We start from the raw sequence: 27,155 nt of genomic DNA on the forward strand, positions 1-27,155 counted from the left end.
TTTTCAATGGCTCATGGCATGTGTAGTTCCCGCAACAACTGGAGGGCCATAGTTTGAGGATGCCTGCTATAGAGGGAGTGTTCAGGGCGCAGATCTCTGCACCCCGAGGACTTTTTAAAGGAAGCCAATAGAGCTTCTTGTTTGCAATCACATGATGCAAACAAGTGATGCTTCCCATAGCAGCTGTGTGTCCGGCGCCCTGCATACACTTACAGGGCCATTTAATAAAAATAAAAAAATCAGTGGTTGCAGCACGTCATGCTTCCGATACACCCGTGTGTCCGGTATCCCACACACACTTAAAGGGACAGTATTTTTTTATTTAAGAATGTATTTTTTATCTTTTCTGATGATGATGAGTAGCTTGGGGGGGGGGGGGGGGGGGCTGCCTCTCCGACAGATTTATTAGATAGCATTTTAGAGGTTAGATGGCTGGAAGAGCTTACAGCAAGACTATACAGTAAGTTGATGCAAACCCCTTAACTGATCTTGACAGGATCCTATATTTAATACTTGCCCTGTTACCACACCATTCATTTTAACATAATTCCCCCATTTAGCTGTATTATAAAGTGCTATGCAAACTGTTGGTGCTATATAAATTCTGCAATAATAATAATTAGGTTATATGTGAATTTATGGTATGCTATGTATGTTATTTTCCTGTAAAATCCTCCCCTTTGTAGACGTTCCAAAGCCCTGGGACTTCTGCAGCATGCCACCATCAGAGTCAGAGCAGGGATCCTCAAACTACGGTCCTCCAGCTGTTGTAGAACTACACATCCCATGAGGCATTGTAACACACTGACATTCACAGACATGACTAGGCATGATGGGAATTGTAGTTCCTGAACAACTGGAGGGCCGTAGTTTGAAGACCCATGCTATAGAGGGATGGGGTAAGAGGGGTGGTAGGTTAAGCAGCACATAGCGATTGAAGAAAAATGAATTTGTGGAAAGGAAAACACTGCTTGTTATTTTTGTTAAACCCCACAATGAAAGACCATCCAACATCCACGTTTTTGGTTGTTTTAGTTTTACATTTAGGTTATTATGCTCAATTGATAAGTGAAACATCTTACCTAAACATCCAGAGACTAAGCAGATTGTACCATAATAATAATTTGCTATGTATATATATATATATATGTCTGGTTTGTAAATGCATATACAGTGGAACCTTGGATTACGAGCATAATCTGTTCCAGGAGAATGCTTGTAATCCAAAGTACTCGCATATCAAAGCGAGTTTCCCCATAGAAGTCAATGAAAACAAAGATAATTAGTTCCGCATTGACTTCTATTGCATGCAATACCGCATGTGGCCAGAGGCGGGGGAGCGCCGGAGAGCTTCGGAAATACTCAGGGACAGCTCGGCTGAACTTGGAAACCCTCAGGAAGGTATTTCCGAGTGATTGCAAGTATTTCCGAACTGCTCCGAACCGATCCGCGTGTCACCGGCGCCCCCGCACCTCTGGCCAAATGCGGTACTGCACACCCCATTAGCTAGAATTCTATTTGTTTTGCAAGAGAACACTCGCAAACCGAGTCAGGATTTAAAAAAAAAAAGTTGCTCGTCTTTTAAAACGCTTGTTAACTGAGTTACTCGTTAACCAAGGTTCCACTGTATTTAACTATGATTGTCTCTATAAATCAGGTAGGAAATGTATCCCTGTTTTTGCTACCACTGAATGTGAAAAATTGGATCAGCATTTATTTTACTGCTGTCTTGTCATTCACATTGTTTGAGTTCATAGAAATTCAAAAAATACATATAATTAAAAAAAGGTAGAGTAAGGGATGTCATTACTGCCAGGCAATTATTTTTACGAGGAGAACAGTAATGACAGCCTTATGTTTCTTATAAAAAACAAAACAAACCTAAAATAAAAGTTAGTATCACCGTTCACAAATAAGTATGGAAGTTTCATTGTGTGTACAGCTGATAAATAACATTTTAGTCAGTTTTTTTTTGTTTGTTTTTTGCATTTTCAGTGGTTTCGGGTTATGGGAGGCATACCTGTGGCATTTGGTATTTTTTTTGTTGGAATTAGAGACAGTCAACCATGTGTAGAAAAATAGCTAATAAACTAAATTGCCTTTATTTAATCTACACTATATTACCAAAAGAATTGGGACGCCTGCCTTTACATGCACTTAATGTTAAATAGCATTCCAGACTTAGTCCGTAGGGTTCAATATGCAATTCTGGAAGAATGGACAAACATTCCCATAGACACACTCCTAAACCTTGTGGACAGCCTTCCCAGAAGGGTTGAAGCTGTTATAGCTGCAAAGGGTGAGCCAACTCAATATTACACCCTACAGACTAAGACTGGGATGCCATTAAGGTTCATGTGTGTGTAAAAGCAGGTGTCCCATTACTTTTGGTAACATAGTATGTATTCAGTTCTGATAACCTATGTATTACATACATATACTGTACAGTGCATATAAACCAATCATATATATTGAACAATATAGTTAAAGGGTCCATCCATCAAAAATTGATATATTCGTTTTTGGTAGATAATGGTGGAGAGTAAAACAACAAGAATTATTTTTTATTTCTCTTGGGGACTTTTTTGCACAGTTAATGGGTTTGCACACTTACTGTGGCCATTGTGGGCGGCTTCCACTCTCCACGTTGAGTCTTTGATTTTTTTTATTATGTAGAAAGCAACAGGAGGATCAGAAACACAGAAAGGTGGACAGGAACCCACAACTCTCCAAGGTTGACAGGAACAGAGCCTTGGTTTACGGCAGGGTGATGTCTCTGTTGGGGTATCCAAGACAAAATACCAGGGGTCGAACCAGACCACCAGGCCCCACCTATAACTAAAATATCACACAGGCTGACCCTTTAAGGAAATAATAGAATATTAACACAGGAAGTACACTGAGAGCAAACATGATCATAATGATACAGGGCTGATTTTCACAGGGAAACCTACCCATGATTAATAGGTTAATGTCTTTCAGCCCTTGTCAGCAAAGAAGACGGAGATTGAGAAGTGGCGGAAGGAGTTTCGAGAGCAGTGGTTAAGGGAACAGAAAAGAATGGTAAGTTATATTAACTGTGGTAAGTCACCGGCTGGCCTTTTACAATATATTGAAAGCAGGAATGATGTTCAGTTACCCAGAACCATCAGATCAACAAAAGGTCATCTTATTTGGTTAATTAATTAAAAGCTAAGTGGGTCTTATTAAAGAAAGTGAAAATTCTGATCAATTGTAGTGAGTCAATGAGGCTACCTTTAGACATGTAAAAAACAAAAGTGTGGCGCTAAATAAGCAAGTGAATAGCATGTGAACCTGTAAGGCCGCGTACACACGGTCGTTCCAAACCGATGAGAATGGACCGAAGTTCAGTTTCATTCAAACCGACCGTGTGTATGGCCCATTGGTCTGTTGTCCTTCGGTTCAAAATTTTAAAACATGCTTTAAAATAGAACCGATGGACCACTGACCGATTGGTCCAAACCGATGGTTAGTACAGAAAAGCATCGGTTCAAAACATGCTCAGAATCAAGTCGACGCATGCTTGGAAGCAATGAACTTCGTTTTTTCAGCACGTCGTGTGTTTTACGTCACCGGGTTCTGACCCGATAGGTTTTTGGAACGATGGTGTGTACGCACATCAGACCGTCAGGCCACTTCAGTGGTGAACCGATGGAAACGGCCCATCGGACCATTCTCATCGGTTTCGATCGACCGTGTGTATGCGGCCTTAGGGTAAAATAGGCAATTCAAAATTGAATGTGAACAAAGCCGAAACATAAAAGTCCAAAGTGAATCATAAACATCTATGGAAGGTCCATTAGAATTCAGAATAAAGTGAAAGTGAAAGTTCTTTCTTGGATAATCTGGGATGAATCTTGAAAATACAGTCAAAATGGTAAAGTGTTCACGCTTACAAGACTCCATGGACATGTGTACCGTATAGCACGTGGGTCAAACAGGCACTCTTGAGGGAATGACCTCAAACAGGAGCTCCCACCACTGGAAAAATGGTAAGAAGGGTTCCACCCAAAGTTGAATGAGGACTGTCAAATATCCATGATTGACTCCAAAACATGCGATGAATCACATCAAATGGTGTGCATGAATAACAAATGATAGTGTGATACTGTGACAAAGTATATATAACGTGTTCAAATGATATAAACATAAATTATATATAAACAGCGCTAGTATGTGTATGACCCACACAGTGAAAAAGAACAAGCGACACAATATAATAATAGACAAATGAGCAAAGCCTGTGATTGAAAGTGTTCGTAAGCAAAAAAAGTTCGTAAAAAAGTAGCAAGGAAAAAAACTTATTCTCTCTCTCAAAATGTGAAATCTTCAAAGTAATTAATTTCCAAAGAATTCTTCCACCACACCCGATGTGAACAAGTGATTCCTCCACCAATAAGAATGGCCACTCACCAGAACGATTTGCCTGACACTCTCGTGTTTCGGCACAATAGCATGTAATGATTGTTCAAACCATTAGGCGAGCCTCCATTTCCAGCCAAGTGATAAATAAGATCCTCATAAATAATGAAGAAAACGTATAATAGTGTGATAACGTAAAACCAGTTTAATAACACACCACATAAAAAATCTGCAAAAAATGCACTCATAAACGGCCAAAGTAAAATTCGTGAAACACAGCACAGCAGAAAATTCCTCAGTATTGTATGGCTGATAAAACTACGGTCACAGCGGACCCAGGAAAAAACAACCAGGTATCTCTCACCACTCGATCCACACTGAAATGGTGGCCCACAAAGCTGGCATAAAGAAAAATCCAATCGCTGGTCACTGGCGAAGATAAGTCACTGCAATGGCCTCTCACGTTTGGTTAGATGGTCAGAAGTCAAACTGTAGCCACGCCCCCGACATGTTTCGTCATAGAATTGACTTAATCTTGGGTTCCCTGTGTTTCACGAATTTTACTTTGGCCGTTTGTGAGTGCATTTTTTGCAGATTTTTTATGTGGTGTGTTATTAAACTGGTTTTACGTTATCACACTATTATACGTTTTCTTCATTATTTATGAGGATCTTATTTATCACTTGGCTGGAAATGGAGGCTCGCCTAATGGTTTGAACAATCATTACATGCTATTGTGCCAAAACACGAGAGTGTCAGGCAAATCGTTCTGGTGAGTGGCCATTCTTATTGGTGGAGGAATCACTTGTTCACATCGGGTGTGGTGGAAGAATTCTTTGGAAATTAATTACTTTGAAGATTTCACATTTTGAGAGAGAGAATAAGTTTTTTTCCTTGCTACTTTTTTACGAACTTTTTTTGCTTACGAACACTTTCAATCACGGGCTTTGTTCATTTGTCTATTATTATATTGTGTCGCTTGTTCTTTTTCACTGTGTGGGTCATACACATACTAGCGCTGTTTATATATAATTTATGTTTATATCATTTGAACACGTTATATATACTTTGTCACATTTTAACTTTTAAAAACAGCAGCTGTGAATTTTCTCATTGTATTATAGTCCTAAGCGCAGAGGTGTGAGTCACTGGGGCGCATTTTTTGTGATCACATCTTGTTTATAGATAGTGTGATACTGTTTGACATTTAATGGTAAAAAAAATGGGGTTTACACTTACAGTGAATCCGATAAAACAAGCTTGTAATTAAAATGGAGTATAGGCAACGATAGGCAACCCAACATGTTTCGTCCTATTGGACATCATCTGGGGTATAAGGCTCATGTGTGATCGTTGCAGTTTATATAACTATGTCAGCCAATAAAATGTCTTCTAAAAATAATCTGACAATGGGGACACCTGAACATCAATCAAAATTATTTCAAGATGGCGGTGAAACACACGCCGGCGCTATCTTGAAATAATTTTAAATTGATGTTCAGGTGTCCCCATTGTCAGATTTTTTTGAATTTTTTTATTGGCTGGACCTTCAATAGATGTTTATTATTCACTTTGGACTTTTATGTTTTGGCTTTGTTCACATTCAATTTTGCAGCCTAGCCTATAGACTCTCTGCGGCCTACTGATTGGAACTGTCAGATGAGGTCAGATGAGGTAGCAGGTATCTTCATCATTCCCAGCAGCTGAGCAGCAGAAGCAAGAAGGATGATTAGTATGCATGCTGGGGGGGGGGGGGGTTAAAGTGAGCCTATTACTTTACCCTGAATGGTCAAAATATATATTTGATTTAAAGTGTTACTAAACCCACAACAGTAAAATCAGTGTGCATATGCAGTAAAGCATGCTTGTTATACTCACTGTGGAACCTAAGTGGCTAATCTTCCGCATTTTGTAAAAAGGCTTTCTGATCCTGTGTTCTCTGATCCTCCCCTTTTCCCGCTGTCCACAATCCACCTGGAGTCACTGTGCACATGCTCTGTTTGGTGTATATATTGCTAGAGAGTTTTTTTTCCTTGGGAGGGTGCATGTGATCAGCACAGGGCCAATCAGCACTGTCCAGACAGAGGGTCAGGGGTCCTGCAGCCTCATAGGACAGTTATAGGAGAATAAAACATTCTCCTACAAGATTTAACCAGACACTAATAGGAGTCACAAGACTGCTATATACTGCTGATGAGAAAAGGTATTTAGCAGTCTATATTTACTCAAATATTTGTATTTCCATGTTCTGTGTACTGTGGGAGACCATATATAGTGAATGCAGGTTCTGGATTTAGCAACACTTTAAAAATAAGGCAAGTTCGGATGCTAATCTCAACCCACCTGAGAAATCCCATGAGGAAGCTGTTACTGCACACCGCCAATCATGGGCAGTGAGGTATTTCCCCGCCTGCAGCTGCACATACACACGCTGCTCATGATTGGCGCTGTGCAGTGACGGCAGGATTACTCAGGTGGGTTGGGACTAAAATCTGACCACGCCTGAGCCCATTCCTACTGATGAGATACATAACTTTTATATTTGATGTTCCTTTTTTATTTTTAAATACCCCTTTGATTATTTCCAGAAACAGAAAAACAGAGACAGGGGGCAATTATCTTTCAACACCATTTATTAATAAGAAAGTAGGTTATCATACTCACAAACCAATAAAAATGGCATGCTCATCATGAACATCCACATGGAGAACCACAAGAACTGCTATGGAAGTTTCTTATATTGTTGGAAAGATGCCGCACGGGTCTGCCAAGACTGACACGTTTCAAGGGGAGTTCCCTCTTCATCAGAGCCCAACATTCACATGTGTGAAAATATTATAGCACCACAAGTCATCTACCCCCCCTAATGCTGTAAAAGTATGTTCCGCTACAGAACATTCAGTTCTCAAAGGCATATTTGAAGTACCTCTATTACCCTTTTTTTTTTATTATTTGGTTATGTTCCACTACACCCTCACATTTGTTATTTTCCTTCACAGTCAGACACCCTGAGCTCGCTGCGCAAGGCTCGACAACAATACGTACAACGCTGCGAAGACTTGGAAAAAGCCAAGCAACTAAGTGCCAAGATTGAGGAGGAGCAGAATACGGGAGGCCACCCAGGAAGTGCAAATAAACTGGTAGAAAGACGCAGGAGATCCCGTGAGGAGGCCCAGACCAAGGTGGGACCAAACAGCATCAGGAAGCATTACATCAAACTTTGTGACTATAAGTAGGGTCAAAGCCTCATTTAGCTTAAGTGTTCAAGGCCACATGGGATAATTCTGTTTTAGTTGTAGTTGGGTAGAATTCATACTGCTGCTGGACCTCACAAAATTCTAATCTCAGTCTGAACCAGTTACACACCACTGAGCATTTACATAGCACATTTTGCACACTGTCCCCTGACAAAGCCACAGTTTGAAATGAAACATGTAATGTAAGGAAGGATGGTTGTAAGATTTTTAAGTTGAGGCTGACAAGTTATATTATGTAAAAGAACAAGCAGCAGATAAATGGCACCCCAGTCTTAGTCCATAGGGTTCAATAATGAGTTGGCCCACCCTTTGCAGCTATAACAGCTTCAACTCTTCTGGGAAGACCACAAGGTTTAGGAGTGTGTCTATGGGAATGTTTGATCATTCTTCTAGAAGCTCATTTGTAAGGTCAGGCACTGATGTAGGACAAGAAGGCCTGGCTCACAGTCTCCACTCTAATTCATCCCAAAGTTGTTCTATCGGGTGGAGGTCTACAATGTGGGGGAATTTTGGGACTTTAAATGAAGCACAGTAATACATGCCTCCATCCCTGGTTCAGGAAAACAAGAGGGAAATTGTGACTTTAAATGAGGTTGTTAACTTGTAGCGGTAAATGGATAGAATCATGTTTTAATATTGTAAATACATAGCATTAGTACAACTCATGTAAAACAAGTTATATCATATTTATACACATGCACAATGGCAATGGCATAATAAATTCATGCATATATACATAATCAGCACATAGCAATAATGAATAGTAATAAAAACTCATGTAACTCACTAAACTGCATGTATTAACACATGTCAGCTTGGCAGCACATCAATGCATGGCCTTACAAATGCACTTCTGGAAGAATGGTCAAACATTCCCATAGACACATTCCTAAACTTTGTGGACAGACTTCCCAGAGGCGTTGAAGCTGTTATAGCTACAAAAGGTGGGCCAACTCAATATTGAACCCTACAGACTAAAACTGGGATGCCATTAAAGAGGAAGTAAACTCTCAGGGACAACTTAAATCTACAGGTAAGCCTATATTAAGACTTACCTGTAGGTGCTTGCAATATCTCCGAGACCTACATGGTCTCGGAGATATTTGCAATTTCCCTGAGCGACGCCCCTTAACGGTGCATGCAACGTCTTGAAAGGGCACGCTGTGCCATTTCAAGCTGGGGTCATGCCGTTAAAGGCGGCTCCCGCACACATGCGTGGGAGTGACATCACGCGACTCCGGCCAGTCACAGAGCCGGAGTTCGCGCCCCCCGGAAGAAGAGGGGTGAAGAATGGATGCTCGCTGCTAGCGTGGAAGACGGTGACATCGTGGGCTTCTCCTGCAGGTAAGTGTCACATAATAGTAGCCCATTATGCTTTACCTTTGCAGGGAAACATAGAGAAAGTAAAACCCATCAGGGTTTACTTCCTCTTTAAAGGCAGGTGTCCCAATACTTTAGACAATATAGTGCAGGGATATGCAATTAGCGGACCTCCAGCTGTTGTAGAACTACAATTCCCATGAGGCTTAGCAAGACTCTGACAGCCACAAGCATGACACCTAGAGACAGAGGCATGATGGGACTTTGTAACAGCTGGAGGTCAGCTAATTGCATATCCCTGATATAGTGTATATCAGTATTTTAGGACAAGATTATAGTGGTAAAATAATAAAACATCTCTTTAAAATCTTGATCTCCAGAAATATGGCGGCAAAACACTAAATTAAAATTGCATTTTTTAGGTTTGTAAATATAGGTTTTAATTAGAAAAATTAAGAAGTTTTGTTTTATTCAGGAGGAGTAAACCTACAGTAACAAATAAAGTATATTAATTCTCATTACATATCTAACAGAGGTGGTAGACAGCTCTTAGTGGCTTTGGTGGGAGTGGAGGAAATTTTCCCTTGGGCCCCCCCGAATACCTTGGCAGTTATAGGATCGGAACCTATTCAGAATAGACAGTTACCCCACAACTAGAGAATAAGGCCTGGTACACATGATCGAATCTTTATCGGACAAAACGTAGGACTTTTGTCTGAAGGGCGTTGGCCGCAAGCTTGTCTTGCATACAAGCGGCAAAGAATTGTTGGCCAACAAACACAAAACTACGTGTTTTTTTCAGTTTTGTGTTTTAGCGCCACCCTTTGGGCAACTACTGCTAATGTTGTGTTATGGTGAGCATTGCTTCTGAGCATGCGTGTTTGTACTTTGGAGTTTTGTGCGAAGGACTTGTATACACACAATTGTATAATCCAACAACACACATTTGTTGGCGGACAATTTTAAAGTATGCTATCCCACATTTGTCCGTGGAAAATCCGACAACAATTGTCTGATGGAGCGTACAAACGGTCAAATTTTCCGACAACAGCCTGTCATCACACATTTCCCGTTGCATAATCTGATTGTGTGTATGAGGCTTAAAGGGGTTGTAAAGGTAAACGTTTTTTTACCTTAATGCATCCTATGCATTAAGGTAAAAAAAATCTGACAGCACCGCCCCCCCCCCGAGCCCCCGTTTTACTTACCTCACCGTTCGAAAGTCCCATGCGTGTGCTTGTCATCTTGTTCAGTTCCCAGCCTGGCTGTTGAATGGCTAGGCTGGGTCGATTGATAGCAGCGCAGCCATTGGCTATGGACGCCGCTGTATCACGGGAGCGCGCTCGCAAAAGCTTTCCACCATGAACGTGGAAAGCTTTTAGGAGGAGGAGCCGAGACAGCGACCGATGGACCCCAGAAGACAGGATTCGGGGCCACTCTGTGCAAAACGAGCTGCACAGTGGAGGTAAGTATAACATATTAGTTATTTTTTAAAAAAAATATTTCTGCCTTTAAAGGTATTGTAAAGGAAAAAATAAATTCTCCCTAAATAGCTTCCTTTACCTTAGTGCAGTCCTCCTTCACTTACATTATCCTTCAATTTTGCTTTTAAATGTCCTTATTTCTTCTGAGAAGCCCTCACTTCCTGTTCTTCTGTCTGTTACTACACACAGTAATGTGAGGCTTTCTCCCTGGTGTGGAGAAAGCCGCTTGAGGGGGAGAGCAGGAGGGTCAGGACGCTCCCTACTTTGCAGATAGAGAAAGGAGCTGTGTGTTAGTGGGCGTCCTAACACTCCTGCTCGCCCCCTCCCCCCTCAAGAGGCTCTTTCCACACCAGGGAGAAAGCCTTGTATTACTGTGTGGAGTTACAGACAGAAGAACGGAAAGTGAGGACAGAAATAAGGACATTTAAAAGCAAAATGGAAGGATGAGGTAAGTGAAGGAGGACTGCACTAAGTTAAAGGAAGCTATTTAGGGGAAATTCTTTTTTCCTTTACAACCCCTTTAATTGGACCATACAAAGGGCTGAGAGTGATATAACAAAATAGTAGAAGAGTTGTAGATCAAACTAAAATGTTTCAAATTCACATAGGGGTTGATTTATTAAAACTGGAGGGTGCAGCTGTGCATAGAAACCAATCAATTTCCAGTTTTGTTTTTTGTTATTTTGTCAAAGCTTAATTGAACAAGTTGAAGTTACAAGCTGATTGGCTACCATGCACAACTGCACCAGATTTTGCACTCTCCAGTTTTAGTAAATCAACTCCATAGTTTGCTTCGGATAGACATTTGTTCCATTCTAAACCAATTCTAGTAACTACTGTTAAGTAATGTTTCTACTTTAGCGTTCCAATATGGAGTAAATGTGGAAAGATAACCTGTTATGTAACTGAGATGTAACTCATTATAGGGTTCTTTAACATGATCGTTTATGGAAATCACAAAGCTCTTGGTTCCTTAAGAATTATTCAGTAGCAGTAAGGATAGGCTCTGGCATGTTTCAGGGTGTTCGAATTTTTTAAAGCTCATTAAATAAGAGGTGTTATTGCTTAAGGTCTTATGTTAGTCAGTCAGAAAGGTTGTGGCATGTTTATAGTGACTCATGTGCTATGTTCTATCTATTAATGTCAGGTGTTATTGGATGTTGTAAGAATACCTTTAAGTAGTGCTATTTGTAGGGTTCCTATTTAGTCATGTTTTAATGCATTTACTGTGGGCTGTTATAGTTGGACAGCAGTCTTCTTGTGTCCATGTGTACCCTCACAGTGATTTCTAGCACGCTGAGAATTTTTTACCTTTAGAAATAGCAAGGTGTCACATTAGGTAGCATGCAGCCTATGAAGAGTGTTCAGAAAATTCAATATAGCTAGTTTGTCAGCTCAAGGATACCTGACCCTGACTCAGATCCATCCTGTGTTTAAGATTCGATAAGCACAGCCTGCATATTTGCTACATAACTGTGTGCTGGACCCTCTTTAGGTGTCTTTACCCCAGTTGGTCTGGATGAGAATACCGTGGGTATAGAAATGAATCACCCCCTTTAAAATATCACATTTTGTTGCTTTGCAGCCTAAAATAAAGACAGACATGTTTTTGTTTTATCCAGCTGATTTACTTATAACATCCAAGTCAATCGGGTGTAAATAATCACCTTCTCAATGTTAAACAAAGTCGTTTGGATTTCAACTGTAATCAGCTGTGGTCATTTTGATTAGCTCAGCAGGAAAAGAGCTTTCCTGGAGCATTTTAGTCCCTATAAGGCCCCATACTCACGACCAAACATGTCTGCTGAAACTGGCCCGCAGGCCAGTTTCAGCAGACATGTTTGGTCGTGTGTGGGCGCGAGCGGGCCGAATTCCAGCAAACATTTGCCCGCCGGGCCTTTTCCCAGCAGACAAATATTCCTGGACTTGTTTTAAAACAGTCCGCTGGAATTCTGCCCGCTCGGACATGTACGGTCGTCAGTACAGACCTACCGTACATGTCCAGGCGCCCGCCGTCCCTCGCATGCGTCGAATGACTTCGACGCATGCGTGGAAGCATTTTAAAGGCGGGCCGCCCACGTCGCCGCGTCATTGTCGCGGCGACACCGCGTCATCGACGCGGCGACACCGCGGACACGCCCCGCGTATTGTTTACGCGCGGACTTCTGTACGATGGTGTGTACAACCATCGTACAGAAGCCCTCTGGCAGACATGTATGGTGAAAACGGTCCGACGGACCGCTTTCACCATACATGTTTGTCCGTGTGTACCCGGCCTTAGTGCAACTGAAGCAAACAAACAACTATGGGTGGCAAGGCACTGTCAAAAGATCTCCGGGGTAAAGTTGTGGACAGGCACACATCAGGAGATGGATACAAAAAAATGGCTTTATCAATGCCTAGAAGCACAGAGAAGTCTGTTATAAAGAGGTGGAATGTACAGCACAGACCCTCCCTGTGTGGCAAGGATAGTGTTGATGTTTGGAAGAAACAGGTCTATTGGAAAAAAATATATATTTTATACTGTATATCTACAAATATGGTGGATAGATGTTTTTCACTTGCATAAAAGCATACACAAACCCATGGCTCCGCTCCAGATTTGCTCCTTTCATCCCAGATGGACGAGACGCAATTGGCGTTGTGGCCTTTTATCTTTTCGCATAGATATTGCGGAGCCTTTCCATGGATGCACTTATGTGTCAGACAGAGTGCTTTAAAAGCAATCCTGTTCTTTACTGGCAACCAGTGAAGGATTCTCAGCGAAGGTGAGATTGATTCCCATGTTTTTTTCCCAGTCACCAGTCTGGCAGCCGTATTTTGAACGACCTGCAGACGAGCGATCTGGTACTTTGGGAGCCCGAGGTAAAGGGCATTTGCATAGTCCAGTCTGGAGTTCACAATTGTTCCTGCCACGACTGCTATGTCTTCTTTAGGAATAAATGGGATAAGTCTGCGTAGTAGGCGCAGCAGATGGTGAGATCTGCTGACTACTGACCCTATTTGTGCATCCATTGTCATGTAGGAGTCGAAGATGACACCGAGACTTTTGACTTTGGAGCTAGGGGTGATGGATTTGCCCAGAATGGGCGGCGGCATCCAGGTTGTTGCTAGTTGATTCTTCCGACTGGCGTGAAACAGAAGAAGTTCTGTTTTGGAACTATTGAGTTTGAGATAACTCTTTGTCATCCAGTTTTCTATTAAAGAGAGACATTTCTCTAAACTGGGATGATGATCATTTTTGTTGCAGATGCGAAAATACAATTGCGTGTCGTCTGCATATGAGTGATATAGTAGTTTTTCGCTACTAATGATTTCAAAGAGAGGGCGAAGATAGATATTGAAAAGCACCGGTGACAGGGGGGATCCCTGAGGGACTCCAAATGACACCGTGCGCTTTTCAGAAGTGAAAGGTCCCAATTTCACTGTTTGTGATCGGTTTTCTAAAAAGGAGGAGAACCATGATAACTCACCTTCTGCGACTCTGGCTACCTCGGCCAGTCGCATCAGTAACATTTTGTGGTCTACTGTGTCGAAGGCTGCACTAAGGTCCAACAGAACCAGGAGACAAGATTCTCCTTCGTCTGCGGCCTCAAGGGCGTCGTCCCATATTTTGAGCAATGCTGTCTCTGTCCCGTGTCCGGGACGGAAACCTGATTGAAATGGATCAAGTAGATTATAGGTATCCAGATGCTGTTGCAGCTGTTGTACCACTACTTTCTCCATTACCTTGGAGAGAGCCTTGAGGGCTGTTATGGGACGGCGATGAGTTGGGTCCTTGGGGTCAAGGGTAGGTTTCTTCAAGATGAGCTGGATTGTGCCCTCTTTCAGCTGGGAGGGCACTATGCCTTCCTTAAATGATTTGTTTATAAGCTGCGTGATGGACGGTGCCAGGATGTCGGCACATTCCTTCAGCAGTTTAGTGGGGATGATATCATTAGGTGCTGTGCTGTTTCGCAAAGCACCGATGATATTTTTTGTGGCATCGATGGAGATGGGGTTCAGAGTGAACTTCGTTGGTTGTAGAACATTTCTTTGGGTGCTGTGTGAAAGATCGAGGGGGGGGGGGTTGAGGGGGGTATTGTTTTGCTGAAGAAGTTAACTTCTCAAGAAGTTAACCAAGAGGTTGGATATTTCAGCCCACCAGAGCCTATCCCTGTCATGGGTTTTGGGTGGTTTAAATCATAACATGGAAACCTGAGAATTTTTTTTCTCAAATCCTTTGTCCTTTCTTTAGCCCATATTTTGTGGAAAATATCCCTGTATCAAATTATTCTTGTGATGCAGACTGTTTATTCAGATATAAATTTCCTCTATTATTTCATTATATTTGCATGAAGAGGCTGTTGGGTTACTTATCAGAGTGTTAGAGGAGAAGCCATAACCTGGACTAAATCAAAGGCTCACTATAGTTCTGGAAATGATCTATATATGTTACATGTATTACTGACTCGCTAACTAAAGGCTATTTATTTTTGTCGCAGGCACAAGAGGCTGAGGTCCTGTACCGATCCTGTGTAGGGGAAGCAAACGCCAGGAGTGAGCAACAAGAGAAAGTCCGCCAGAGAATTATATCCCACATCAGGAAACTCATTAACCAGGGGGACCAAGTGTTGAAAGAGGTGAAGTTTAAATATATATATATATATATATATATATATAAATATATTTTTTTTTTTTTAAAGGGGAAGGGCTTTAAACCTGAACTTATGAGAGATGATAGTTAACATACATGTAAATGAGCTATCGTAGGTTACATTTTTTTATTTCTGATAAGTTAGATTCACCTTCAATAGCATCTCTGACAGCACAACCGGGTCAATGGCCTTATTTGGCATTAAAGAATTCAACTTGGTCCCTGACATGCCCCACCCTGATGAGTATATGAATGTCCAGTCTATATGTTCCCTTACTCAAAGCCATTAGGAGCAAAAATGTGTTCTGCTGAAAACAAGGAAGAACATTATCATAATATGTTCTCTTCTAAAATAAAAAATTAGTTATTAAAGTGGTTGTTAAGACACTCTAACATGTGTATACACCATCAGCACTGCCTCCTTTTGTAGTATCCTCCTCTGTGTGTGATTTATAAAAATAAATGCTGCAAATACCTAATTTCACTGCCGAGATTGCGATCGCATGACCAGCCAGCTCTCTCTTTTTGTCCTCTGGGAGATGCAGCGGGCGGGTCTGAGATTCCTCTCCTGACGTCAGTCTGAAAGGGAGGAGGAGAGGAGAGAAGAGCTGGCTGGTCATGTGATCGCAATCTTGGCTCTTAAATTAGGTATTTACAGCATTTATATTTATAAATCATTCACAGAAGGGGACACTGCAATAGGAGGCAGTGCTGATGGTGTATACAGGTTAGTGTTATGAGAGCAGCAGGAGGGGGAAGCTCACACACAGACAGAGAGGGGAGGGGAGGAGGACTCCGGGACAGACAGGAGAGCAGATAGCAGGCTGCTGATGACAGAGGCATGTAAACTGACCACAGTGTCTGGTCTCGGCAGCCATGATACACCGTGGTCAGTTTACAGAGGGGTGGGGAGAAACTGGCAGGATCAGCCAGGTTTTTTAGGTGTTACAGGGGGCCAAATGACACAGGACAAGCACTGTGTCATATAACATGCTTTTAATGAGCTTTAATATATATAGGACCATCAATTGAGTCTGACTTTGTTCCTTTTTTTTTTTTTTTTTAATGTCCTTTAAATGATAGTTACTGGGGTCATCAAATTGTAGTTTCCTTCTGTTTGCTGATAAAGTTGACTGCAGATTTAGTCTTCTTTATATGCAAAGTTATAGCAAAAGAGGCATTGATGACATCCCTTTATACAGTAAGTGCATGCTCTCTAGGTGAGATCACAGTTGGCTGGAGGGGATAAGCAGAGAGCATGGAAATCTAGAGGGATGCTATGAATGCCTTCTTTGATATCATCAGCACAATACTCTGAGTGCTATGGCTTTCTGCAGTAGGTGCCACCATTCTTTTCTATCCTTGGCTTCTCATTTTTCTGATTCATATCTTCCTTTAATGTCTAGTGATTTTATACAGCCATCATATTCTGGGTGAGTCAGAATGTCTTTATCCACCTTCTATTGCTTCGTGAATCCTATTTGAAATTCAAATTTCAGTCATCTGTTTAATATGACCAGACCATTTTAGATTAGCAATCCATATTAATGATGATAGTCTAGCATCCTTATATTTTTCTTTAAACTCATTATGATATATTGATATGCACACTCTATTCTCAAATAAACCTCCACATATTCCCCAAAGTACTTTCTTTTCAAATACATCAAGTCTTTTCTTATCTGCCTGTGACAGGATCCAACTTTCAGCTCCATACATGATAATCAGTCTTTAAAAGGTTTTTATTCCGCTTAAAATTAGTTTTTCTTGATAGAAAATGGAATGTTAATTATTACATGCCATAATAACATCTATTGGCAATTATTGGATGTGCCTTTTTTCTTTACCAACATTATTCTCTGAATATTCATTTGTACCAGTATTATGATTTCACCTTTCTTTGTCCCTGCCTTCGAAGGTGGAAGGGTTTAATTTTCTTTTTACATGCTTAGGTACACACTCTTGGTACTTGGTTTTCTTCAGACTACAAAACTTACTATAAGTGCATCTTTTTCCAGTGCCAAGAAATATGACAAATCTGGATTAATGACCTGTAGATCGTGAAACAACATCTTGTCTTTTATTAGTATTCACCAGTATTGGCATTTCTTTGACAAAAATATGGTCTGTGGTCTGTGGTTTGTATCTGCCCAATCGAACTCTAATGCCACCCGCATACACACGATCGTATATTCCGACATCAAAACCATGGATTTTTTTCCGATGAAATGTTGGCTCAAACTTGTGTTGCATACACACGGTCACACAAATGTTGTCGGAAATTCCGAACATTAAGAACGCAGTGACGTACAACACGTACGATGAGCCGAGAAAAACGTCAATCACGTCGGGTCACCAATCATTTCCATAAATCACGCCCCCCCATCCTCATTTGAATTAGGCGCGCTTACGCCGGCCCCATTTACGCTACGCCGCCGTAAGTTAGCAGGCAAGTGCTTTGTGAATATAGTACTTGCCTCTCTGACTTAAGGCGGCGTAGCGTAAATACGATACGCTACGCCGCCTTAAAGATGTGTCGCCCTACCTGAATCTAGCTATATGTCTTTTACAGCATCAGGAAGCATGGAAGAAGTGTTTTCCAGTCAGGCTTTGCAATTGCAAGACCAAGATAGCATGGAGGGGGGTCTCTTTCTGTGAAAAATATATTTTCCACCAAAAGAAAAAAAAAAGGCAACGAAAAATGTAAGATAAAATAGTATGCAATTAACAACCACATTTACAGAAAAATAAAACATACACATACAAATAACACTATATAAATAAACTAAAGTGCCCTAAATAAAACCCCATAAAAACACCCTGTAACTAAAAGGAAAAAAGTTTTTATTCACATAAATTTCCTCCATGCAACTTAATGTGTTTCTACTTCAGTGAAATTTCACTGACAACAAAATCAAAAATCTATTGTTGAAGCTAATTAATTTTAGTTTTCCCTAAATCAATCTGCTTACCCCTACTTAAGTCCTTTATCTGTTAAAACATGCTTCTTCAGTTCTGAGTAATAGGAACGTACCCAGCATTTTGAACATTTGAACTGAAAAAGTTGCTCAGATAAGGTTCAAAACGCCTTCAAAGTTACAGAATAAGTCAAGCTGAATGTGACTTACTACTACTAGATATTAAATGTTTCCAATGTGGTGTTCTCCAGGTGCCCCCTATTCATAGTGTTATTATTATTATTATTATTATACAGGTTTTAAATAGCGCCAACAGTTTGCGCAGCGCTTAACAAAATAAAGGCAGACATTACAGTTACATTACAATTTGGTACAAGAGGAATCAGAGGGCCCTGCTCATTAGAGGTTACAATCTAAGAAGGGAGGGTCAATTGATAAAAAAGGTAAAAGCTGTGGGGGATGAGCTGATGGAGGAAGTAAAACCGTGTTAGTTGGAAGCAGGATAGGCTTCTTTAAAGAGAAGGGTTTTCAGGGATTGTCTAAATATGGATAGATTAGGGGACAGTCAGACAGATTGGGGTAGGGAGTTCCAAAGGATGGGAGAAGCTCTGGAGAAATCCTGGAGGCGAGCATGGGAGGAGGTGACAAGGGAGCTAGAGAGCAGAAGGTCTTGGGAGGACCAAAGAGAGCGGCTTGGTTGGCACTAGGTTAGTGATGTAGCTAGGGGGCAGAGTTGTGGATGGCTTTGTAAATTATTGTTAGTACTTTGAACTTTATTCGTTGGGTGAGTGGAAGCCAGTGGATGGATTGGCAGAGTGGGGTGGAGGACATTAAATGGTTGGTAAGGTGGATGAGTCTTGCAGCGGCATTCATGATGGACTGAAGGGGGGATAGTCTATATAAAGGTAATCCATTGAGGAAGGATTTGCAGTAGTCGGGGCGAGAGATGACCAGGGAGTGAATTAAAAGCTTGGTGGTGTCATTAGTTAAAAAGGGGCGTATTCTGGAAATGTTAGCAAACACATAGGACACAGCTAATAGAGAAGTGGCTTGTACGTCGCCGATAGCACTGCTGCCGATCCTTCTAGGCCAGTTGGCGAACCTTGGCACCCCAGATCTTTTGGAATTACATTTCCCATGATGCTCATCTACACTGCAGGCTCTGCTAAGAAGATCAAGAAGGGACTCCTACGCTTTTGTTTATCAGCTACTGGGTTACATTGTAAATTAGTTGAGTGGGGCGGGGAGGTGCGGATGGAGATGATGGGAGAGAGACAAGAGAGATATTCCCCCCCCTTTTTTTCCCATGAGTTGGCTGGGAGTTGAATTGATGTAGGAGAAGATGTTTCAAGAATTCTCCTACATTCAAGAATGTAGATTGTGGTAGATCTATTTAGGAGTAAAGAGACACGTAATTGAAGACTGTGTAAAAGACTGTATTTGTGTTAATATTGATGCAACATTTTAATAAAAAATGTAATTGAAATGAAAAATATAACATGTTTGCAGACCTAAGAACTGATTCTTTACACACTGTGGGCTAGATTCAGCATTGATTTATGCCGTCGTATCTATAGATACGCCGCGTAAATTCAAAGCCGCGCTCGCGTATCTTCTTTCTGTATTCAGAAAGCAAGATACGCCGAAATTAGCCTAAGATCCGACTGGCGTAAGTCTCTTACACCGTCGTATCTTAGGGTGCATATTTACGCTAGGTGGCGCTTCCGTCGTTTTCGGCGTAGAATATGCAAATGACCTAGATACGCCGATTCACAAACGTACGTGCGCCCGGCGGAATTTTTTTACGTCGTTTGCGTAAGGCTTTTCCGGCGTAACGTTGCTCCTGCTTCTATGAGGCGTACGCAATGTTAAAGCGGGGGTTCACCCTAAAAAAAAATATTTTTTTTGTCTACCATGCCATGCAGCATACTAGCGTCAGCTACAGTATGCATTTATTTTATTTTTTTCCACTGTACTCACAGTTTAATCCGTTTCAGACTCCCTCGGGGAGTAGGCGTTCCTATCAAGAGGGGAACATGATTGACGGCCGGCTATGGCGCGTCACGCTTCCCGAAAATAGCCGAAATAGGACTCGGCTCTTCACGGCGCCTGCGCAGTCAGCTCCTAGTCTGTGCGCAGGCGCCGTATAGCGCCGTGAAGAGCCAAGACCTACTCCGGCTATTTTCGGGAAGCGTGACGCGCCATAGCCGGCCGTCAATCATGTTCCCCTCTTGATAGGAACGCCTATTTCCCGCGGTTGTCTAAAACAAAACTATTGGATTACACTGTGAGTACAGCGCAAAAAAAATAAATAAAGGCATACTGTAGCTGACGCTAGTATGCTGCATGGCATGGTAGAAAGTAGTTTTTTAGGGTGAACCTCCGCTTTAAATATGGATTTCGTTCCCGCGTCTAATTTTGAATTTTTTGCGTCGTTTGCGTAAGTTGTTCGCGAATAGGGCTGGATGTAATTTACGTTCACGTCGAAACCAATACGTCCTTGCGGCGTACTTTGGAGCAATGCACACTGGGATATGTACACGGATGGCGCATGCGCCGTTCGTAAAAAACGTCAATCACATCGGGTCACCACCCATTTACATAAAACACGCCCCCTCATACTCATTTGAATTAGGCGCGCTTACGCCGGCCCCATTTACGCTACGCCGCCGTAACTTAGGAGGCAAGTGCTTTGTGAATACAGCACTTGCCTCTATGATTTACGGCGGCGTAGTGTAAATACTATACGCTACGCCGCTGTAACAATGCGCCCCGCTACCTGAACCTAGCCCACTATTTGTAGGGATTACCCGGCCTTTACACAGAAAATTTGTCTTGAAATTTTAGTTGACGCCGTTATAAAAATAAATAAATAATAATAAAAAGCAAACACATGGGAAATATTGATATTCTGTAAGGTCGGCAGCTTCCCAATGTTCACAGTTCTGCCTCAAACTTGTTCTGCATAGTGTAACCAAACTTGCGTCTGACATTGTCGTGTTATTAATATGATTCATTACAGGGCTGTATTCAATCAAAACATGAACTCAGCTTTTATTTTGACTTGTTGGCGTGTTGGGATATACACCCAGTCCTGTAATATGACTCCTAGTATTTGTATAATCCAATTATCTCATTAGACTCACCACATAATATTCATTTGGGGATCAGTTCTGGGTTCATGAGTTCATTTGGTGTTGGGGATACGTCATAGGACAACACAGTGAATATCTTGCTCGAAAGGCCAGTTCTCTGGAGTGTTATCATAAGCAGATCTACGATGTGACCTCCGTTACCCTGAATAGTTCTTGATAAGAGGAAGGGAGCCAACGGGAAAGTATTACACTCATAATGTAAATAGAAATAGATACTTTTAGACAACGGGGCAAATAAGGCTTCTCAGAGGCAGCAAGCTTAGAGTTTCCCAACAAACTAGTCTTTAATGACTTGGAAAAGCCTCTGGAATAACTGGCACCAAAGTGAAAATACCAGAATAGATCTGGGGGCACAAGCACCAGACTCCACCTAAGAAATGCTTATAGTTACCAACAGATGTCATAGGGCACTACAAAGAAATCCCCAAGTATTATCTGTTTAACTGATGACTGGTAGAAGAATAAGACCTACTCAACACAGGTCATAAGACGTCACCTTGTCCCTTGCTTGAATCGTTGCAGCTCTTTTTTCTCAAGATTTCAATTACTGAACTTCAGTAGTACCCCCTGGCCATTGCCTATTTGAACCAACACAGCCACATATATCATAGCAACTTCAAGTGCTAGATTTTTTGCTTGCACTATGCACTGTCCTTCCAATCTTGTCTAAGCAGGCTTTTTGAACCATTGCACGCTTAAGAGAAGAACTCTTGATCCTCTAGGAAACACTTTCTAATTGACTCTCATGCCCATACTGATAAAGGGAATGTCCAAAAAGAGCCCTGGCTACATATTGCCGATAGCAGTAAAAGGTTCATTATATTTCAGTATGAGTCCTGCTGTTGGGCGCAAGCTCAGGCGGTGTGGCTCTGGACAGGGCTGCACAGTGAAGATCGTTGAATCAAGGACAAAGGTAAGTATTTCTCCAAGTGGGCTGCACTCAGGGGCCTGGGGGCATGCCTTAAAAGACAATTTTACAATCTACGGCTACCCTTCCAATACCAAAAGATAAGTTGCTGGAATCTCCTGATTTCATTAGAAAACATAGCATTGTAGTTGTAGGACTTTGAGGGGATCCTGCTTGTACAGCAATGTCCTTACCAATCAATTCAATTTAACATAAACATGTTATTGTGTTATGGTGACACGTTGGGGTTGATTTACTAAAGCTGGAGAGTACAAAATCTGGTGCAGCTCTGCATGGTAGCCATTCAGCTTCTAATGTCAAGTGTTTGTAATGTTTTTTTTAAAGAACAAACATGTCATACTTACCTGCTCTGGGCAATGGTTTTGCACAGAGAAACCCCAATTCTCTTCTTCTCGGGTTCCACGCTGGCACTCTGGGCCCCTCCTACCTGCCAAGTGCCCCATAGAAAGCCCTATAGCAAGCCACACGTGCATGTTCATTCCGGAGTCCTGCTCTGTGCGTCCAGACACACAGAACGGGGCTTAGCCCCGCCCCCAATCCCTCCTCACTGGCTGCGGTTGGCAGCAGCAGGAGCCAATTGTTCCCGCTGCTGCATGTCAGCCAATAAGGAGCGAGAGACCCGGGAGAGCTGCTGCTCTCGTGCACATAGCTGGATCAAGATCGGGCTCAGGTAAGTATTGGGGGGGGAGGGGGGGCTGGGAGCTGCACACTGAAGATTTTTTACCTTCCTGCAAAGAAATCAATAAAGATAAAAACACCTTCAGCCTTCACAACCACTTTAAGCTTGTTAAATTAAGCTTTGACTAAAAAAAACTGGAAGCTGATTTGTTTATATGCAGAGCTGCAACAGTTTTCAGTCTTAGTAAATCAACTCCTTAGTGTTTACTGCAGTAATGGCCTAATTAGGGGAAGGTCAGCTAAAGTAAAAGAATCTGTTGTGTAATTCAACCAGCTCAGGTCCATCCGTTTGTGGAGGTTATGATGGATTTGTAAACCATGAAACCAACCACTCCTAATATAAGTACATAGGGCCAGATTCACATAGAATTGCGGCCGTGTAACATAACCCGTTTACGTTACACCGCCGCAAGTTTTCAGTGTAAGTGCCTGATCCACAAAGCACTTACCCGTAAACTTGCGGCGGTGTATCGTAAACACGTCCAGTGCAAGCCCGCCCAATTCAAATGGGGCGGGCACCATTTAAATTAGGCGCGCTCCCGCGCCGGACGTACTGCGCATGCTCCGTCTTGAAATTCCCGCCGTGCTTTGCGCGCAGTGACGTAATTTTTTCGAACGGCGACATGCGTATCGTCCATTCGTATTCCCGGACGTCTTACGCCAAAACAAAAAAAAATTGAAATTCGACCCGGGAACGACGGCCATACTTTAACATGGCTCTACTAAAGTTAAGCCATGTTAAAGCAGGTGTAAAATTGCTACGGTAAAAAATTACTAGCGACGACGTGACGACAGGAAAAAACGTTGTGGATTGCCGTAACTGCTAATTTGCATACCCGACGCTGGAATACGACGCAAACTCCCCCCAGCGGCGGCCGAAGTATTGCATCCTAAGATCCGACAGTGTAAGTCAAACCTGTCGGATCTTAGGGCTATCTATGCGGAAATGATTTTATGAATCAGCCGCATAGATAGGACAGGAGATACGACGGTGTATCAGGAGATACGCCGTCGTATCTCCTCTGTGAATCTGGCCCATAGTAATTATATTTAGAAACTTTTGAATGTTATGTGTTTCTGAATGCATAAACTTCCCTTATTTAGCTGCAATGTTGGCTGTTTTGCAATTGAGTGATGCAAGTCCTCTGTTGTGGAGCCACTTTGGCTATTTAGTGCTGAGATGCAGTAGTGCCAACACTGGAGCACCTATGCAGCCTAATGCTACTTGGCCATTCTGTTGGCTGTAGGAAGGTGGGGCTGACATTGCATGGCTATGTAAGGCTTGCACCCTCATTACAAAACCTAATGTGTGCAAAGGGGGATACTAACAAGTTTTAGGGGACAGATGACAATCCAATCTCTATATTACCTGTATGTGCCAGTTAGAATTAAACTATCCTACTTTCTTCTGACCAAATCTTAAACCATCTTAAACACAATTTCTCAAAACCACATTTTATTCAATCGTTTTGACTAAAGGTTCTTGTGTATACACTACAGAAACTTTATATATCACCACCATCTCAAAACAAATTGCTCAGACATACAGTATATATACAGTCAATCACAAATGACTCTCCTATATCCAAAAAATGAGTCCAACAAGCAAAACATGTCTATAAAGCAACTTGTGTGCTAGAAGTAAAAATGGTTGCTGCTATTCCTATAAATTCAAGATAAGGTCACTGGCATATATCTTGTCACGGTCTTTTGAGACTAATGTAACTCAGGTCAGTAGTCACAGATAAGATGTCTTCATGGCATGTACAACTTGTATGTTCCTACTGAGTTTATCAACATTTTTATCTTTCACAATTTTTATGTGCTGGTACTATTCTATACTGTTGTATGCTCAATATTAAACTGTTATGCCCCGTACACACAGTCGGAATTTCCGACAAGAAAAGTCCGATGTGAGCTTTTGGTCGGACCGTGTGTAGGCTCCATTGGACTTTTCCTATTGGAATTTTCACCAACAAAAATTTAAGAGCTGGTTCTCAAATTTTCAGAGGGAAGAAATTCCAAAGGGAAATTCCGATCGTCTGTAGCAATTCCGACGCGCAGAATTCCGATGCATGCTCGGTAAGAATTCGAGGCATGCTCGAAAGCATTTAACTTAGTTTTCTCGGTTCGTCGTAGTGTTGTACGTCACCGTGTTCTTGAACGTCGAAGGTTCAGAGAGCTTTTGTGTGACCGTGTGTATGCAAGCCAAGCTTGAGCGGAATTCCATCGGAAAAACCATCCAAGGTTTTTCCGACAGAAAATCTGATCGTGTATACGCGGCATTAGTTTTAGTGAAGCTTACAATCTATTATCTCTAACAATTTTGCCACCATGAACAATTGTATGGTTTGTCTCCTCACAGGTGACCCAGAATCTGATGCATATGAAGAGGACACAGTGTGAATCTGTCCCCTCAGGCTATGGAAACCTCTTCAGCACTTGTGAACCCTATGAGGCTGGAGACCGATATCTTCAGTTCATTGTGAGCCTGCCACGCAAACATACTGAGCCAGAAAAATTCACCTTCCAGGAGTACATCCCTGCAGGACAGAGGTGATGTCACCAGACCCTTGGGGAGGATGTTGAACATTATATTTTAGTTACTTACTTTATGGTCAACTTGTTGTGTACCATTTAGTTGGGTCTTGAACCAGGGCAGGCAATTTTTATTTAGGTGACAAAACAGCTCAGAATAGGTGGAATAGGTTTATAGCCTGCATACAAGCCTTAGTTTGTTACCAACAAGGTTGTAGTCAGGAACCAACCAGGGACATATAGCTAGAAGTGGTTGCAATGAATATATACCAGCCTAACATACATGTACAGTATAATCAGATCACAGGAAGAAGATTGGCATTTTATCATAACTGTTAAAGCCTTCTGCCACTGTCATGTCACATAGCTAGGTGTGCACATATTCTCTCATGTAGATGTACAGTATTTACTGTATGACCTCTAGACAACTTGGTGAGCAAGAATTTTTTCACTATGTAACCTAGCTTTACCCACCACCTGTAATCCTTAAAAATATGTCCCAGCTTAAAGAGCAAGATTGTTTATTCATTTTAAAGGATCGGTCCAATTAAATTAAATATTTTAATTTATACAGAGAGCCTAGTGGGATGGGTCAGTCCCTGGTTTCCCTGGCTTTTGTCCACCTGGAAAATATTTTGGTGTTTCTAAACCACCTGTTTCCTTCTTCGTAATTTAACAAAAAAATAACACGGAGAGTGGGAATCCCTCACACTCAGATAGCAAGCAATTGAGCTGCAAGTTTGAAAACGACTTGCAAAGCTTTTGCTAGACTTGCCAGGCTTCGCAAATTTGTTGCACAATTGCAGCAAGTCCTTATTGGATGACTCCAGATCAACTTTCTTAGAAAATATTCTGCAAGTTCTGGTTCATTTATGTTGTGAAATAGTCATCCCACCACAGGGGTCACTGTGGCTGAATTTTCATGCTGTAGACTTGCAGAGCTCTTGCTAAAGATTTATCACTGCAACTTTGCTCTTGCTAGAGACTTGCCATGCAAATTTTCTACAAATTGGAAAAGTGTCAACTAGAACTTGTACTTCAAGTGCTCTGCAAGTGTACAACTTGCCAGTGAAAATGTGCACCAAGTCAGCAGACTTACAATTCAACACTGCCACAAATTTGTGGCAAGTTATCTTTGCTATCTGGGTAATAACCACAGCAGGTGTGCAGAGTCAGGAAATTAAAGACACATATCTCATCAATGGAATTCCAGAAAATTATCAGATGGTTTAACGCTCCATCATCTACCAAAAACTTTAAATGACAGAAGATGATGCTGAAGTAAAGCTGTCCATACATGACCGATGTTCGGGTAGTTAGACAACTGTAGGTTCTGGCAGTCTGAATAAAATAGTCATCAGGGAAGATCCCTCTATACATGCTGTCTAGCATGGATAGAGAAATCTATTAAGGTATGGCTAGCCGAAGACTTTTCAAAATTCAAGAAGTGCTACTACTGCTAAATGACAGATCTCCAGCAAGTTTGTTGACAAAGAGAAGACGGCTGGGGATCATTTAGCAGTGGCCATGGTCTTTGACAGGTGTCCTGTTCCCACTTCTGGGAGTCCACGCTGCAGCCCATGACCGCACTGTGGGGTCCCTTCTCCTCCCTCCTCCTCCCCCTGTCCCCGGGCCAGTAGGAGAGAGGAGCGTGGCCTTGTGCATGTGCAGTAGGGTTCCCGGCGTGAAGCCATAAGGCCAACATCACTGGACTCCAGGACAGGTAAGTGTCCTATTATTAAAGGCCAGCAGCTGAAGTATGTGTAGCTGCTGGCTTTTAATTTTTTTTTGAGCGGCCTTCCACTTAAAATATCTTGCAATATAGACTTCAAAGTCTAACAAAAATAGAAATATTCTG

General features: G+C 41.9%; 1 protein-coding gene across 5 annotated transcripts in view; it reads left to right on the forward strand.

Annotated features, from left to right (window-relative positions):
* The window catches only part of LOC120933250 (GEM interacting protein), a 101,141-nt gene that overhangs the window by 50,405 nt on the left and 23,581 nt on the right, over positions 1-27,155 (forward strand). For all 5 annotated transcript variants that reach the window (XM_040346355.1, XM_040346357.1, XM_040346356.1 and 2 more), the window contains 4 exons: positions 2,983-3,063; positions 7,383-7,565; positions 14,929-15,066; positions 25,125-25,315. In XM_040346355.1, coding sequence (XP_040202289.1) covers positions 2,983-3,063; positions 7,383-7,565; positions 14,929-15,066; positions 25,125-25,315 — 593 coding nt within the window. The remainder of the gene's footprint in view (positions 1-2,982; positions 3,064-7,382; positions 7,566-14,928; positions 15,067-25,124; positions 25,316-27,155) is intronic.

Source organism: Rana temporaria, chromosome 3 (genome assembly GCF_905171775.1).
Source record: "Rana temporaria chromosome 3, aRanTem1.1, whole genome shotgun sequence".
In the NCBI taxonomy this organism is placed as follows: domain Eukaryota; kingdom Metazoa; phylum Chordata; class Amphibia; order Anura; family Ranidae; genus Rana; species Rana temporaria.